At 46.9% G+C, this 15401-nt stretch overlaps 2 protein-coding genes across 4 annotated transcripts; one reads left to right on the plus strand and one right to left on the minus strand.

Annotated features, from left to right (window-relative positions):
* The first annotated feature begins 70 nt into the window (after positions 1–70).
* On the plus strand, positions 71–10453 carry LOC121595375 (zinc finger-containing ubiquitin peptidase 1-like). Of its 3 annotated transcripts, none has more exons than XM_041919291.1 (6): positions 71–269; positions 2471–2789; positions 2847–4602; positions 4670–5018; positions 5095–5306; positions 5421–10453. In XM_041919291.1, the coding sequence occupies exons 2-6, from the start codon at positions 2491–2493 to the stop codon at positions 5463–5465; spliced, it is 2661 nt and encodes an 886-aa protein (XP_041775225.1). In that variant the 5' UTR covers positions 71–269; positions 2471–2490; the 3' UTR covers positions 5466–10453. The 3 variants fall into 3 exon arrangements, with proteins under 3 accessions (XP_041775225.1, XP_041775228.1, XP_041775226.1); XM_041919294.1 differs by having other exon boundaries at positions 2856–4602; XM_041919292.1 differs by lacking the exon at positions 71–269 and adding an exon at positions 427–1084.
* On the minus strand, positions 9134–15272 carry LOC121595378 (homogentisate 1,2-dioxygenase). Its single transcript, XM_041919299.1, has 4 exons — positions 14644–15272; positions 13759–14218; positions 11218–11751; positions 9134–11144 (listed from the first exon to the last, which is right to left on the minus strand). The coding sequence occupies exons 1-4, from the start codon at positions 14656–14658 to the stop codon at positions 10840–10842; spliced, it is 1314 nt and encodes a 437-aa protein (XP_041775233.1). The 5' UTR covers positions 14659–15272; the 3' UTR covers positions 9134–10839.
* Positions 15273–15401: the final 129 nt, after the last annotated feature.

A 15401-nucleotide genomic window follows, 5' to 3' on the forward strand; every position in this document is an offset into this window, starting at 1 on the left:
ATTTCGAAAAGCCTGATGCAAGCGTGTGTGCATGTGTGTGTGCGCGTTCGTTTGCCAATTTTGACAGTCAAACGTCCTGTCAGTGCTTATGTAATTTGTTGACATCGCGCGCTCGCACCTTTCGCCCCCCTTCGGAAGCAGCTGAGCAAGGATAACGGCGATGCACGTAATGAGGTCGCACGGAACGCTCCATTCATGATCGGAGAGAAAAGGATTCCGCCTTCACGCATCTCCTCCAGTTTACACGCGCCAAGAAGCTCCTCGTGCTGGTGAGTATCTCGTGCTCTCGAGAGCGTCGTCTGCTGTGTGTGCGCACCACACACGAGCGAAATACCAAATCACTTCCCCCCTGCAAAGGACCGGCAGCTCTCCATCCGCGCGAGAGAGAGAGAGAGAGGGAGAGTACCAAATGTCGCGTCCGTCCGTTTTAATGCCGAGTAGGCCTGGCGTATAGGCGTGCTGAAGCGGGACCGTATCCGTTCTCCCCGTGGCCCACAGGCACGTGCGGGTAAAAGAGAAGATCAATCCGCACCCGCCTACCTTTCCGGCCGGGCCGACGGAGCTGAGCAAAAGGAGCGCTACTGGCAGAGGGATGAACACAAAAAGCGCGGAGCAGAATTCTGCAGTAGTGCTTTTCTTCCCGTCGTTAACGGTGCACGATCCGTCGGTGCGCGGTCCACAATCGCGGCGACATTTGATACCCCTCCCCCACCCCCCAGGTTCGGGTCTCGGGAATGTGGTGGATTTGGGGAGCGCGCGCGTGTGTGTGAGTGTGTGTGTGCGTAGGCACAACTAACAGGGCTGTCCCGCAGAAGTAAGCCAGCAATCCATTAATCTTGTTCCGGCCGTGCCCCGTGTTGCTTCTGGCTCCGCTCACCATCATCATCATCCGGTCAGTACGGCCAAACGAGGGTGCAGGGTGTGTGTGCCGTATTGTCCCTCAAAGCAAAAAATCACCAAGAAAGGCAAAGGATACTGTGTTTTTCTGTTTTGGTGTGCAATCTTGAATCTCCACGTTGCCCCGGACCAGCGGCACAGCAGCAAACAGGCGGCTTGAATGCAGTCAAACTCCTACGTAAGGAATGTAAGTTTTCCCTCTGTACGAGCCGTGCCGCACGGAAGCAACCATAATGTGCCGTGGTGCGAATGTGGTGCATTTCTTTTTCTTTGCTTTTTTTGTATTCCATCCCCGTGACTTCGATTAGCTTTCCGATTCGTCGGTCTGTCGGTCGGTCGGTCGGTGGCGCAGGTTTCGAAGGGACCCACACCGACATCATAGAGGCCATTGACTGTGTGTGATGGGCCACACTGCTGCTTTGGACTGTCAAAAGGGCATGCACAGTGAAGGAGCGAGAGAGAGCGCGCGAAATACCATGTGTGTTCTCAAGTGCGTGTGTGTGTTCAAAAGGACGATTTGGTGGTGCCCCAGTTCTAAGGGAGCCCTCCCAATGACCAGTGTCCTTAAAGATCAGTTTTTAATTGATTTTTCGAGTTTAAAGTAGTTTCAACGCGTGACACTAGCCTACTATCTTCTAGCTTGGAAAGGACCATCGAAGAAGAGACCTGCAGGTGGTGGTCTTTCTCTCTCTCTCTCTCTCTCTCTCTCTCTCTCTCTCTCTCTCTCTCTCTCTCTCTCTCTCGCTCTCTTTGACTCTTCTCCACCGCAGTGCTCTCTGTACGGGTGTTCCATAAATCAATATCCTGCCGAGTATCGCTATCGCCTTGCCGCTGCGATGGGTCCTTTTTCATTTTTCTTTTGTTATGACCTCTCCCCCCCCCTCCCTCCCCGTCAACCCCTCCCACATACACACTAGTTATGTTTATGCTGTACCCGACATTTAGTGGTGGGTGGCAAGCAGGAAGGAACGGACGCAGGGTCAAATAAGCAACGGATTCGCATGCAGCACGCGGTTTTGTGCGGACAAACCACCACCACCTTAACCACCGTTTCCGTGTGTTCCGAGTGCGAGTTGAATTTTAAGTTTCACACTTGCCTTTGGAACGCCATGTGGAGAGGGAGCCATTTCCATTGCCAAATTGCGAACACAGCCAGCGCGGAGCTGCGAGAATCTTTTGCATGCGCGGATAAAGCATGCTTTTATGTAATCGGGCAACATCAACTCGACAAGAAATTGATAAGTCGGCACTTTCGTGTGCCACCCCTCGACCGCCACACACACGTGGCGCTGTGTTGCGAAAGCGTGGCGCTCATCATTATCTTCTCCCCGCACTAGATTCATGCCATGCCGGCCCAATCAGTGTAAGGCCCCCAAAAGGCTATTTTTGGGTTAAGGGCTTCTTTTGCTGTTGTGGACGTTGTTGTTGCCAATAGAATTTGAAGAGAATGCTCGAAAGTGAAGGAATACACTTGATGTGGAAGTGTGGTCGGTGCCGCGGTGCCCGGCCTGCGTGTGCTAGAAGCTTATTTAGATCTAATTTTACCCCCTTTTTCCACCGTTTCCGTTCCCAGCGCACCACCACTCAAGAACGATGGCTTCGCAGAATGGGCGCGAATCCAAGGATGGTCCGCCGACCCAGGGACCGGTCGGGCAGCAGCAGCAGCAGCAGCAGGAGCATTCGTGTGAAATTTGCGGCGCTTCCGGCCTATCGGACGAGGCGATGCGCGACCACACGCGACAGTACCACGTGGAGGGCAGCGCACAGTGCCCGTTCTGTGGGCTCTCCGGTGTGCCGGCGGCCGAGCTGCTGCTCCATGTGAACCAGGCTCACCTGGACTACCTAACGCCCGAGAACGAGCTGATGTCGTTCATCGACGATCAAACGCCGAGGTAATAGCGGTGCAAAGGTCCAACAAAAAAAAAAAACGCGCATTAACACACTTAAAGCTTTTGCAGTGTCGACGGGGATTCGGACTCCATCTCCGACTGTCGCGGGCTGTCGCCGTCGATCACGTCCGAGCTGCTCACGCCGATGTCAGCGTCCGGTGGGATGAAGGCGGCGGGTTTCAATGGTGGTGGTGGTGGTGGTGGTGGTGGTGGTGCTAGTAGCACCGCTGTCAACCAAACGAGCAGCAGCATTAGTACGAGCAGCAACGGCCTGATGATGATCAGCGCTAGCGAAAGTTTAACGACCGTATCGTCCAGCACGGGAAGCCACAGTAGCAATCATGCACAGGGCGCCGCTTCGCAGCAAGCGCCGGGATCGTCACAGCTGCACTACAACGGTGCAGCACTGGCGGGCAAGATGATGGGAAGTAGCACGTCGACGGCGGCCGGCAGTAGCATGAGCAGCAGTCGCTCCAGCTTGGGCAGTAGTAGCACGAATCTGAGCAACGGTTTGCCAAACGGCGGACACTGCTCGAATGGGAAAAGCATCCACAGTCAGCATGGGCACGCAACGAACGGCGGCGCAGCGGGAAGCAATGGGAGCGGTGAGGTGCACGCGAATGGTACCAGTGCCAGCAAGGACGGCACAGTAATGAATGGCGGTGGAGCTGGCTGTACCACGCCGGCCGGTGCCGGAGCCGGTGGGCAAGGTTCCCCCTTGCGATCGCAGCTAGGGCTGAAGCTAAAGTCGCACAAACCGAACGCGTTCAGCATCGGAACGGCGGGCCCGGAAATGGCAAACGGTGGTGCGAATGAGGCAACCGGCTCTTTAGCCGGCCCGGCCACGATGACGATCACAACGAAGCAGGCGAGCCCGCTGCAGTGCTTGCTGTGCCCGTACACCTCCGACAACCCGACCGTGCTGGAGGAACACATTAACCGGTCGCACTTTGATCCGCTCAGTCCGGGCGTGAATGGTGCGGGCGGCGGCGGTGGTGCGGGAGGAGCCGCCGGTGGTAGTGGCCAGCACGCTGATACGCTCAGCGTACTGCAGTGCCCGATATGCAATCGCACGTTCGAGTCCGGGTCGGATCTGGAGCTGCACGTGAACATCGAGCATCGGGACATACTCAGCCCGGCGAAGGCGGACGGTGGGCGGGCAACGAACGGTACCCCGTCCGGGGCGGCAGCCGCGGCCTCTGCACACAACGGTGGCGGCTGGGGTGGCGGCACCAGCGGCAGCCTCTGTCCGGTGTGCGGCATTTCGTTCGATCACATGAAAACGCAGGAGATGGAGTATCACATCGAGAAGCACTTCTCGAAAAGCCCCCAAAACCCCTACCAAGGAGGTGCTGCGGTTGGTGGTGGTGTTGGTGGCGGTGGCGGTGGTGGTGTTGGTGGTGGTGGCAAGAACCCTTCCGCCGTGGCAGTGGATCTGGAAAAGCAGGCGCAAAAGCTGCGCGAGCAGCGCGAGTTCGAGATGCTGCGCGCGCAGTACGGGATGGACGATCAGGGTAACTTCCGGGAGCAGTCGGCGGCCGCGATGCAGCGGGCGGTGTACGCGGGTGAGATGAGTGTGGCCGACTACTATGAGCGGCAGGTCGGGTTGCGGGCGGCCGAATCGCACGGCGTCGACGATGGGTCGTCCTGCACCAAGTCCGTGTCGCCGAGGGTCCTGTCGCTATCGTCGTCCTCGCCGAACGTGATCAAAACGTACGTTTGCTCGAGCGTTGATCATTACGCGTCGAGCTATGGCGATAAGGGATGGGGCTGTGGGTACCGGAATTTGCAGATGATGCTTTCCTCCCTGCTGCAGGTATGTTGGTGGTGTCATCATTTGTGGAGTGTGTACTTAAATGTTAACAACCTTGCTTGCTTTGCAGAACACATCGTACAACGAAGCGCTTTACTCAGCCTGGGGCTCGCATGGACCGGCCCGGACGGCCATGCCCAGCATCTCCCGGCTGCAGCGCATGGTCGAGGCGGCCTGGGCCCAGGGCTTCGACATTCAGGGCTCGGAACAGCTCGGCTGCAAGCTGTACAACACGCGCAAGTGGATCGGTGCGACCGAAATCGTGACCGTCCTGTCGTGGTTGCGCATCCGCTGCGAGCTGGTCGACTTTCACCGGCCCACCTCGGCGGACGGGCGTCACCCGGAGCTGTTTAACTGGGTGCTGCGCTACTTCGAGGAGCCGCGCATCCACACCCCTCCACTGTACCTGCAGCATCAAGGTAGAGGAGCGTGTTTTCTTCTCCCTTTTATTCAATAGTTTACATTGCGTTTCGCCATTTTCGGGTTTTTTTTCAGGACACTCACGCACGATCATTGGAATTGAGCAGCGAACATCCGGGTTGTCCCTGCTCGTGCTCGATCCGAGCCACGGTCCGCGGCAGGTGGCAGCGCTCGGTTCGTCGCAGGACTCGTTGCGCTTGATACGTAAAAATTCGGCCGCCATGCGTGCACCGCAGTACCAGGTCGTGGCGGTGAAGGGACTGATCGATACCGAGGATCAGTATCAGGTGAGTTTTTGTTTTATTATTTCGATTTATTTGTATAAAAATACGCCAATTAAAATCGTTTTTTTTAATCATTTGTCAATTCTTTAAAAAATACCAAAAATTATCATCCCTCAGGCAAGCAAGGTGTTAAAATCCTTACGTATACCCCCCGACCGTTGACGAGCTACGCTGTGCTTCCTGGAGCCGGTTCGTCTTACAGCAGCAGCAGCAACAGCACCAAAACGTTTTAAATTCAACCCAATAGTGCTACAATAATACGTCTCCCTCTCTCTACCTTCGAAAGGGAATAACGCACGCACCAGCAAAAAAAGTGATCTATTAATCGTGTTTTGTTTTATTTTGATCGTGCCCTAGGCTTGTTTTTTTTTTACTTTTTAATATACACGCGTGCGCCGCCGCTACTGTTACCACTGGCCACCACAAAGTGAAATGCACAGCGCAGCGCTAGAGCAAAATTCGTATATCATACACAAAAGTGTGCAGGATGGTGTACCACTAGAGCAACATACACGTGTGCAACTGAAATAAGGTGTTTAAAAAAGGAAAAAAAAATGCTTTGCTCGCATGATATGGTGTACAGTGAAAAAATAGGGAATTTCGGTTAGAATGTTTACCCTTGCGCCCTTCTAAAAGAAAGAGTTCAAACTTAGTTTTAGTAATACAGTTCTTACTTCGTTTTATTCGTTCCCTAATAACTGTTTTAAACCCTTCAATTTATTTGCTATTTTTTTGTTTCATTATAATAAAGGGTTGGTGTTAGGATAAAAAACAACAACGATATGTAATTATGTGATTGTTTTCGTTTTATTTCTGTTGTTGTTAGTAATAAAACTGCCTTTAAACTAGTTTAAGCGTTTGCCAGTTGTGCTCAAGAAAAAAAAAGATTTCTCCAGCTAAGCTACTAACCTGATCGGTCTAAGTTTTTAACCCTTAAATGGCTTTAAAATCATAGAAATATGAAAGAATGAAATTACCGTTGAAAGGACTTAATTTTTAAAACAAACTTAGCTTTAATTTAAGAGAACAACAAAAAAGTACAGTAAAATGAGTTGCTCAATTATTTGTGCTTGTAATGTGCCCAATGCAACGAGCACCGTAGGCAGTGGTGCAGTAATAAAGTGACGCTCGTTTCGTTAATTGATCCTTTAAATCCTATCGGTCAAATCGGGTTCAGATACGATGTGATGTTATTAAGCCATTCGGACATTATTCGGAGCGTAAGGGGAATTCTAGTATTTCTAACCACTTCGGCGCTCTGTGGTACAGTTTAGTAGGATGATAGACATACACACTGTGCGAGAGGCACACCGCCATTACCGGAAACCCAAACACAGCAACAACTAAAGGGTAGCACACAAGACAATCCTTTTCCTCAAAAGAAAATGCAAAAAAAGAAAAATCGCGCACACATTATATAGCATCACACGAAAGAGTATATGACGGACATAATATTAAAAACGTGTGCAGTAGAGCAATGAAAGATAACACAACATAACAACAATTGTAACCACACTTACACACACACACACACCTGCAGGCAACAAGAGTGATCCTAGTGAAAATACCTTCAATTAAAAAAAGGATTGTGATATAAGTAAAGATCATCGTGTGTAGTCCAGATCCGATCAGCACCTAATAATAAAAACACTGCTAATCCTTCCATCGACATTCAGACACTCAGACAAAAAAGCACACTTACCAAGCATACAACTACGCGAACGCATGGAATAATTGTTTTCGGAGGTAGTTGGAGTTGGGCGGATCGCTAAGTGGATCGAAATTTCGAAATAAACAACAACACACTAAAATACGGTACAAAGTAATACAATTGCAACGAGCGCAACAAATGTCCTTCAACACAGTACGTATTTCACTTTCGCTGGCCAGAAGATGTAGGTATTGCTTGGGCCGAATAATCAAACCGAAGTACACCTAGCGACAGATAGAGAAAATTGAAGAGAGAAACAAACAAAACACACACAGGTTGTAATGGTCCTCCAACGGATGTAGTAAGCAATTAAGTGCACTAACATCATTATCATCATCATCATTATCATTGCCAAGCTTCCCTAAACATCAATCGATCGATTAGATTGCGCTGGAAACAAATAGGCTTAGTCTCGTTTGTGAGCAAAATGCGCTTGGTTATGTCTTATTGTAGCCATTTGTTTCGCCAACCCTCCCCCGGGCAAACTACATAAACCTAACAAGCAATACCAAAAACCATTTAAGCACACATTTGACATACCAGTGAATATCTCAATAGCTTTAACTGCACAACAGCAACCGCTACACAAAACTGTTTAGTGTGATGTTTTTTAAAGCATACGTACATTTGCTCAGGAGCCAACTATATACAAAGAGTGTACAAGATTAGTTTTGCGATGCGTTAGGAGCACTTAAATATTTTGTTATACATTTTGCAAAAAGCGTAAATGTGGTGCAAATGAGCGCTTGACCATGGAATGGAAATAGGAGCTCGATTGTGAGCGTCGTAACGCAACGATGAACATGCTTTTATTTTTTGTATTGCTCATTTTTGTCGAGTGTCCTTTCAAATGCAACGATCCGTCTGCTGCAAACGATCGTTGATCGAGGTTAACAAAACATGGTTATGTAAGACCGATCAGTAAAGTGATCACACGCTTGTACTGCGCGCACTGAAGTATTGGAACCAGTTAGAGTTAAACGCAATTAGAAGCTAAGGTAGTAGTAGTGCTACGCATTGTATCGATCATTAGCGCAAACAAGATGATTTCGAACAGTACGGATTGTGTTTGATTATTATCTGCTACCTGCAAACAATGTCACTCCGCTTATCACCGTCCACGCGCCATTGTCATTGTATAGTATAATGAAAAGGGAGAACTATTTGCTATTTTGCTGACCTGTTTAAAGACACGACTGGGGAAGGAAGAATAATTTTGTGAAGATAAAAGGCAAGAAAGTTCTCCTGCACAATATAAAACGTAAACCCGACAACAGAGGGATTAAAGGAATTGAATATGCTACAAATCTCACGTTGGGGTCACGTCGGAAGAGGAAGGAAGGAGCTAACAAAAACAAACGAAAATCAAAAGTAGTCAAAGTGTGGCGTGTCTACCACATGCACATAAGAATGGCAAATTATGTAAAGAAGCACACATTTTACTACACATACTTTCAGTTCCTACGCCATTTGCGTTTGGCCTGTTATGGGTGGAACTACTCGACTCGACGCTAAAGTAGCACTAGACAGGACAGGTAGAGGATTAGATGATAGAAACCCTTTAGCGAGAGAAAGAGAGAAAGACAGAGAGAGAGAGACAGAGAGAGAGAGAGAGAGAAAAGCGATACGAGAAACACCAATAATGGCCCATGTACGTAGTGAAACGTGACCACAAGCAAACAAAATTATAAAAATATAACAAGTAAAGGTTAAGGTAACAAGAATACTACGAGTACCTCAACTTGGACCCTGTGTGTCTCCTTGTCGCGAAATGCACGAAACACGCAATATCGTGGCAATTGCAGCAGAGTTCGGATGTGAATCTGGCATTCGGTTACTTATATCTCCCCAGAACAGCGTTTTTGAGTGTGTGTGTGTGTGTTCATGGAAATTTCTGCTTGCAATCAAACACAAAATGTTGCGCTTTGAGTTTGTGGCATGTTCGTGAGCTCTAAAGTAAAGCAAATCAACTAGAAACTAACGCAAACTGCACTGGAACATTGAAGAAAAGTGTGTGCTGAAAACTCAAGTGCAGAGTGTGAAGGAGGGAAAAGCATAGTAAACAAACAAAAAAATATGAAAAGAACAACAACAAAAGGAAGTAATAAGTGAAACTACATACCAGAAAATACAGTTTATTTTTGTATGATCGATACTTGAAAAGTCACATAGTTCCATAACTAACTATATTAACCCGATAGTAGCTAGATATAGAGAGAGAGAGAAAACATAGGGATTGGAAAAGAGAGAAAGTAAGATAAAAAATGACGTAAAGACTCTAAAAAATACCTACCACTGCACGCAACCCGCACGCAAAACAAAAAAAAACACTGCGCCAAACAGGACAGGAGCAGTGAAGAGAGCATACAAATATATAAAAAGTAGCAAAACTTAGCAAAACTTCATAAAACTGAAACACGATCGGCAAAAAACACATACAAAATTTTCCAACAATACACAACTGTTTACAACAAAACAGCAATATAAAGAGAAAACCAACAGAACCCGAACAAGAAAAGAGAACAAACGACATAATTTTGCAAAATGGCAAAGTGTTTGTCTAATTCATCTTAACAATTCGTGTAAAAAAAACGATAATCCAAACTATTTGCTTTGTTTTATTTTTCCTCTTCTTCTACTTCTTCTTCTTATTGTTCTCCTTCCGACAAATATACGGTTTCGGTTGTGCTAAAATGTTGTTGAAAGTTCTACGGAAATGTTGGGAGCTGGGTGGCTACATTGGAATTCATTTTTAACAACAAATAACTCAACATGGATTTATCTGTGCCTCTATACTATATACCCCGACCGAGAGCTACTAACACAAACATACACACACACATACTTGCACAGAAGCTGTGTGAATTGTGCAGGTGTACATAAGGGAGAACGAGAGAAAAACAGTATGTGCTTCGAAAGGACAATTCTTACAACGCTTAAATCAGACGAAATAAGAACGCTTTAGTCGTCCCACGAGCGCTATTGTTTCCTATGAGTGTGAAACTAAAAGGTAACTAAGCCAAGAAAATGAAGAAAAAGAAAAAAAACAGGCTAAGGAAAGAATAAGAAAACAAAACAAAAGAAAAAAATGGAAAGGGTTAAAGTGCATAAACAGTACTTTTCAAGCGATACGAAACGATAACAAAAAAAAGAAGGTAACATAATTACAGCACACACACACACAAAAACACCGGTGATAACGATCGTGTATCTATCGAATTGCAGAACTTAATTTAAAGCAGAAAAAATCCGAGAAGCATCAGCAAACAATGGTGTAAAACAAGAGGGGTGAAGATTTGCACCGAAAACAAAAAAACAAGAGCACAATAAACGTAAGTAAAAACAAAAACAAAACAAAAAATCTATGAAAATTTCAAACAAATTTCATTGTTTGAGGAATTGCGTGACGCACTTAAGCACGGAAACAAAAACAAAGGAAGAAAAAACAAAAAAACATAAAGAAGGAGAGGAAAAACCGCCCGGTGCATCATTTTAACAAATTTGCTTCTTTAAAAAATATATAAATATCCGTAATTATCAAAACAAAAGAAACCAACAAACAAAACAAATCCAGTAAAACCAAAACAACAGCAGAAACCGAAACTAAGGAATAGCACAAGAAAAATCAACGATACACAAGCGATACAAGGTGAAAAAAGACGAATAAAGAAAAGGGAAAGTAATGAAAAAGAAATGAAAGAAGTGTACTACTGCTCAATAACACCTGGTAACCTGCAAGTCAAACATGGTAAAAAATGGTTGTTTTAGTTCAGCTGGTACACGTTCAAAAATCGGTTTCAATGTCGTCGGTTTTCCGAAGCCAAATTACAGATGGAAATGCTTTTCCAGCGCTTGCCAGCATTCGTAGTAGCGGGCGTCCAGCTTTTGGCAGGTTTCCTCGCCCCAGCGCGTTACCGCCATGCTCAGCGATGATTCGAACATGAATGCTTGCGTCCCATCGGCAACGCGTTCCGGCTTCAGGTCCGCATTGGACGCACCCTCGAAGCACCGATGGTCGGGCCCGTGCGGTGTCATCATCGAGTGTAGCGAGGCACCGCCGGGCATGAAGCCACCCTCCTTCGCCTCGTACCGGCCGAAAATCAGGCCCATAAATTCACTCATGCAGTTACCTTGAAGAAGAAAAGTGGTTCAGTGGTTTCAGTGGCTTTGAAGAAAACAGCATAGCGAACAAAAGATACTTACGATGATAGTACGGCGGACGGAAGGTATGCTCCTGGACCGACCATCTCGGTGGAAAGATGACGAAATCGGCGATCGCCGTGCCGGGCCGGTTGCTGGGGCAGGTCAGCACGGTGAAGATGCTTGGATCGCAATGATCGAAGCTGACCGAGTTGATCACCATGAAGCGGGCGAGATCGTACTTGTACGGCACGTAGTTACCGTGCCAGGCGACCACATCAAACGGTGAATGGCCCTGAGTGGCGACAAACAGTGCGCCCTGGAACTTGGACACGATGCGATACCCCTCGACCGAACGATCCTCGAAATGGGCCGTGGGTGTTAGGAAGTCACGCGGATTGGCCAACCCATTGGCACCGATCGGGCCCAGATCGGGCAGCCGGAAGTGACCATCGTACACCTCGAGAATGTAGCCACGGGACGGTCCTTCCAGCGCTACGCTGAACCGGATGCCTTGCGGAATGACGCAGATCTCGTTTGGCTTTACGTACAGTCGGCCAAACTCGGTCGTTATGTCCAGTGGACCCTGTTGGGGAACTGAACAAAGATGAAAAGGGATGTTAGTTATTCCTTATTTTATTTTTATAATTGCAATCAATGTGGTCACCAATAAGGCTTTAAATATTCTTTGATCATTCCCGTGAGTAAAGCTTTCTCAAAGATCATTATCTCTTGGCGTCTCGAGACTCCGGCAATCTACGATCTTTTAGAAGGTTCCCAAGAATAGACGGCAATGGACTTATGAGCTTTACGACGAACTAGTGTTACTCCTGTCTGCTTCTAGTCTGATTGTAGTCTTAGGTATAGCAAAATTTTAATGCTACACGCTTAATAGTAGCAGCTAATCTGCATCCGCTATGTTAATAACTCGTAATATAAGGAAGAAAGAGCCAAGGACTGCTTCATTTCAGATAGCCTTCGGTACCTTTACTGAAAGGAGGCTAGGCCTTCACCATACCATGTTGGCTTCAAAGACTTATGGTCGAATTTATGCGCCACCACCAAGAGAACATGGGATCGGATATTATCATTGGGACACTGAATTTGGCCTGGCAGTTGATACCGTATACTACTACATCATACATACTAATTACTATTACCTCTTTTCTATAGACAAAATTGTAATAAGCAGTAACGCGCATTATTTTCGTAACTTCCTCCGTACAAATCGCCGTACTTACGTTGAATGTCTACGGCGATTTGCTAAAACAACTGCTGTTGGAATGATTCATTGGTAAATATGGTAGCGGTATCGGAGTAAACCCCATCAGTTCATGGACCGGGATAGATTCTTGATACGTTCCATGACTGGGATTCTTTTTGACCACAACTAAAAAAGATTTTTGGATTTTGGACCGAGATCTGGTTTTAGAGCTCATTTTTATCCCAATGCCGCTACCTACCGGTTCCAGGAATGGTTTGGGAACGGTATCAGTTCCAGAAATGATGTGGATTCAAGGTAGGATCCTGAACTCATTTCCAGGAACAGCATGAGCTTAATATCAGTTTCTTGCCTGGTATGAGATTTAGAATTGGTTCCAGGAATGATACTGTTTCAAGATCAGTACCAGGATCGTTATGTGTTCCTAATCAGTTTTAGGACCGGTGTGGATTCTTGATCAAATCCAAGACCGATATGGGATTTAGTTCAATTTAAGAATCGATTTGATTTTAAGATCAGTTCTAAATTCAGTAAAGAATCCGGACGATTTCTAAAATCTGTATGAGTTTAGGAACAGGTATGGGTTTCAAATCAGCTTCTCTTGATTTGCCTCTTGGAAGAAGGATTCTAAAACCTTTGCGTACTGGCTTGGCTTTCAGTGACTTATTGATTTACCCATAGCAGGATAGTCAGTCCTACGTATGGGGGCACGGTCCCTTTGAGGCCTGAACTCATGACGGGCATGTTGTTAAGTCTTATAAGTTGACGACTGTATCATGAGACCAGCCAAACTATTGTATACCCCCGAAATTACATTGCTCAATAAGGCTACATTGCGCAATAAGGCTACATTGCGCAATCAGGCCAACTTATCCAGTGCGATTTGCCTGTAGGACAACTCGAAGGGTATAGGGTATTGGTGTCTCTCTCCATACTAAGTATGAGATTACTTTTTGAATGTACGTTAGTCAATCTTAACATTAGAGAAGCACGTGTGTATAAAATATTGTAACGAATGACACGTATATGACCATCTACGTTTTATAAAAGACAGGTTAAGCAGGTTGCAGAAGTAATTTCTACTACATAACCAGATACTCAGTCCTAACTAGCTAAAAATGTTGCGGATGGGAAACGATCCTTGTCGGGAATTGTGAATGCAATTGCAATACAATGCTTTCTGAATGCTTAAAAGTATAGTCACAGCTAGATCGATCGCTTCTCTTAATAAAAATGTATGATCGTTCTTCAACACTCCATCAACCACGGTGTTCAGTTAGTACCGGGTTCATGCATTATTCAAAATGCATCAAAGACAGCTACTACTTGCGTCTCCTGTTACCATTGGCAACTATCATTGCAACAAAGTATTATGTTCCTACCTATAAGCATATCGCCATCGCTATTGTAGAACGCCGTATCCTTCATCGAACAGTTGGCAAGGTACACATGCACGGCCAGCCCATTGCGGGCGCGGACATCGCCCGCCCCACACACGGTATGCAGTCCCGCCACAAAGTCCACCTCGCTTCCGGCCGCCGGCAGATCGAACGGGTTCCAGCGCATCTGGTTCGGATTGGGGTGCTGCTCTTCCCAGCCAGTTCCGCGCAGGAACGGTGCCGCACCCTCGAACCGCTTGAACGGTTGATGTACGACCGAGGGCCGGATGCGGTACAGCCACGAGCGGGTATTTTCCGTGCGCGGTGCGGTAAACGCACTGCCGGAAAGCTGCTCCGCGTACAGCCCGTGGGGACACTTTTGCGGTGAATTCTGTCCCACCGGCAGGGCGTTCGGGAAGCGGGCATCTTCCGAGCTGAAGTGTGACCCAAATCCGGACAGATACTGTGGATAGAGAGAGAGAGAGAGACGTTTACGTTTAACAAAAATTGGACTTGAACGATCGAGTTAGATGCATCGAAAGAGAAAATCCAAAATTAGAATTCGTAAAGGATGTATATGATACTGCGTTTTAAAAACTGGTTCCTTCACTCTCGTCCACTGAGGTGGAATCAACCTGTTTGAGTGTTTGCCGCTTGGATACGGGTTGGAGGCTCGTCAGACAGCTTCAACGTGTTATTCGAAGCGAAAAACTAACACGCAATTATCAGTTTATCGTAACTACTACAATATTAGACTAAAATTGCACCATATCCTACGATCTGCTATCTCAAAACATTAGGGAGGACTTGGTCTTAACATCGTCTTATCATGATCCTCTTAGGAATCTCATCTCTTTCACTTTTTAACTCTCTTATTCTGCCTCGTACCTGATATTCCGGCATGTTGGCTTAGATCACGATAATTACACAGATACTGGGTACACTTTTTATTTTATCTTATCTCACTGATCGCCGTACACTATTCACACTGGTATCACTCGTACTCGATCGTGCTTCTTTCGGGGCTGGTTCTATCTCCAGATTAAGCTCTCTGCCTGCACACTCCACTCGGGTAGGCGACACACGACTGATGCACGCCCGGGCAGTTCCGTCTGTTATTAAGCATTCAAAAATATTCTAATGCCCGAACCCATCCTCGTCACCATTCTGCTGCTGCTGCTGCTGCTGCTGGCCAATCTTCCAAACCGGATTCCTGCTTGATCATCGAAACACGGCTTTCCAGTTTCTGTGACGGAATGTGTGCAAGGAACGGAGTGGTAGTGTGACACCCAGCCCGGTAGGAGTGACGTAGTTGTTGTTTACGATGCCGCCACCGACCTGATGGTTGTTGCCAGGACCGGGAAGTATCGAGAATGGTCGCTCGCTGGCCAACAGCAACAGGCGCGCAGCATCAGAAACGATCGGGAGAAACGATGCTCACTCTGATCCTGGCGATCGTTTGAAGTTGTTGGTTTGAAAAACTGCCACCTCATGCGCCATTTCCCATGATACATCGGTCGTAACTCAAATCGGTAACTCAAATTGATGTTTAAATTGTAATGTTGAAAAATAACCCTCAAATCTCAGCTTACCGTGTTGTTGTCTCTCTGCGTTGGGATGGGTACTCCCGAAACAGATAAGATAGT

Source organism: Anopheles merus, chromosome 3R (assembly GCF_017562075.2).
Source record: "Anopheles merus strain MAF chromosome 3R, AmerM5.1, whole genome shotgun sequence".
NCBI lineage: Eukaryota > Metazoa > Arthropoda > Insecta > Diptera > Culicidae > Anopheles > Anopheles merus.

Coding starts and splice junctions, on each gene's coding strand:
- LOC121595375 (XM_041919291.1), top strand. CDS start 2,491: ATGGCTTCGCAGAATGGGCGCGAATCCAAGGATGGTCCGCCGACCCAG. Junction 4,603..4,669: donor TGCTTTCCTCCCTGCTGCAG/GTATGTTGGTGG, acceptor CTTGCTTTGCAG/AACACATCGTACAACGAAGC. Junction 5,019..5,094: donor ACTGTACCTGCAGCATCAAG/GTAGAGGAGCGT, acceptor GTTTTTTTTCAG/GACACTCACGCACGATCATT.
- LOC121595378 (XM_041919299.1), bottom strand. Junction 11,752..13,758: donor CGATGGCGATATGCTTATAG/GTAGGAACATAA, acceptor ATCTTTGTTCAG/TTCCCCAACAGGGTCCACTG. Junction 11,145..11,217: donor CCGTCCGCCGTACTATCATC/GTAAGTATCTTT, acceptor TTCTTCTTCAAG/GTAACTGCATGAGTGAATTT.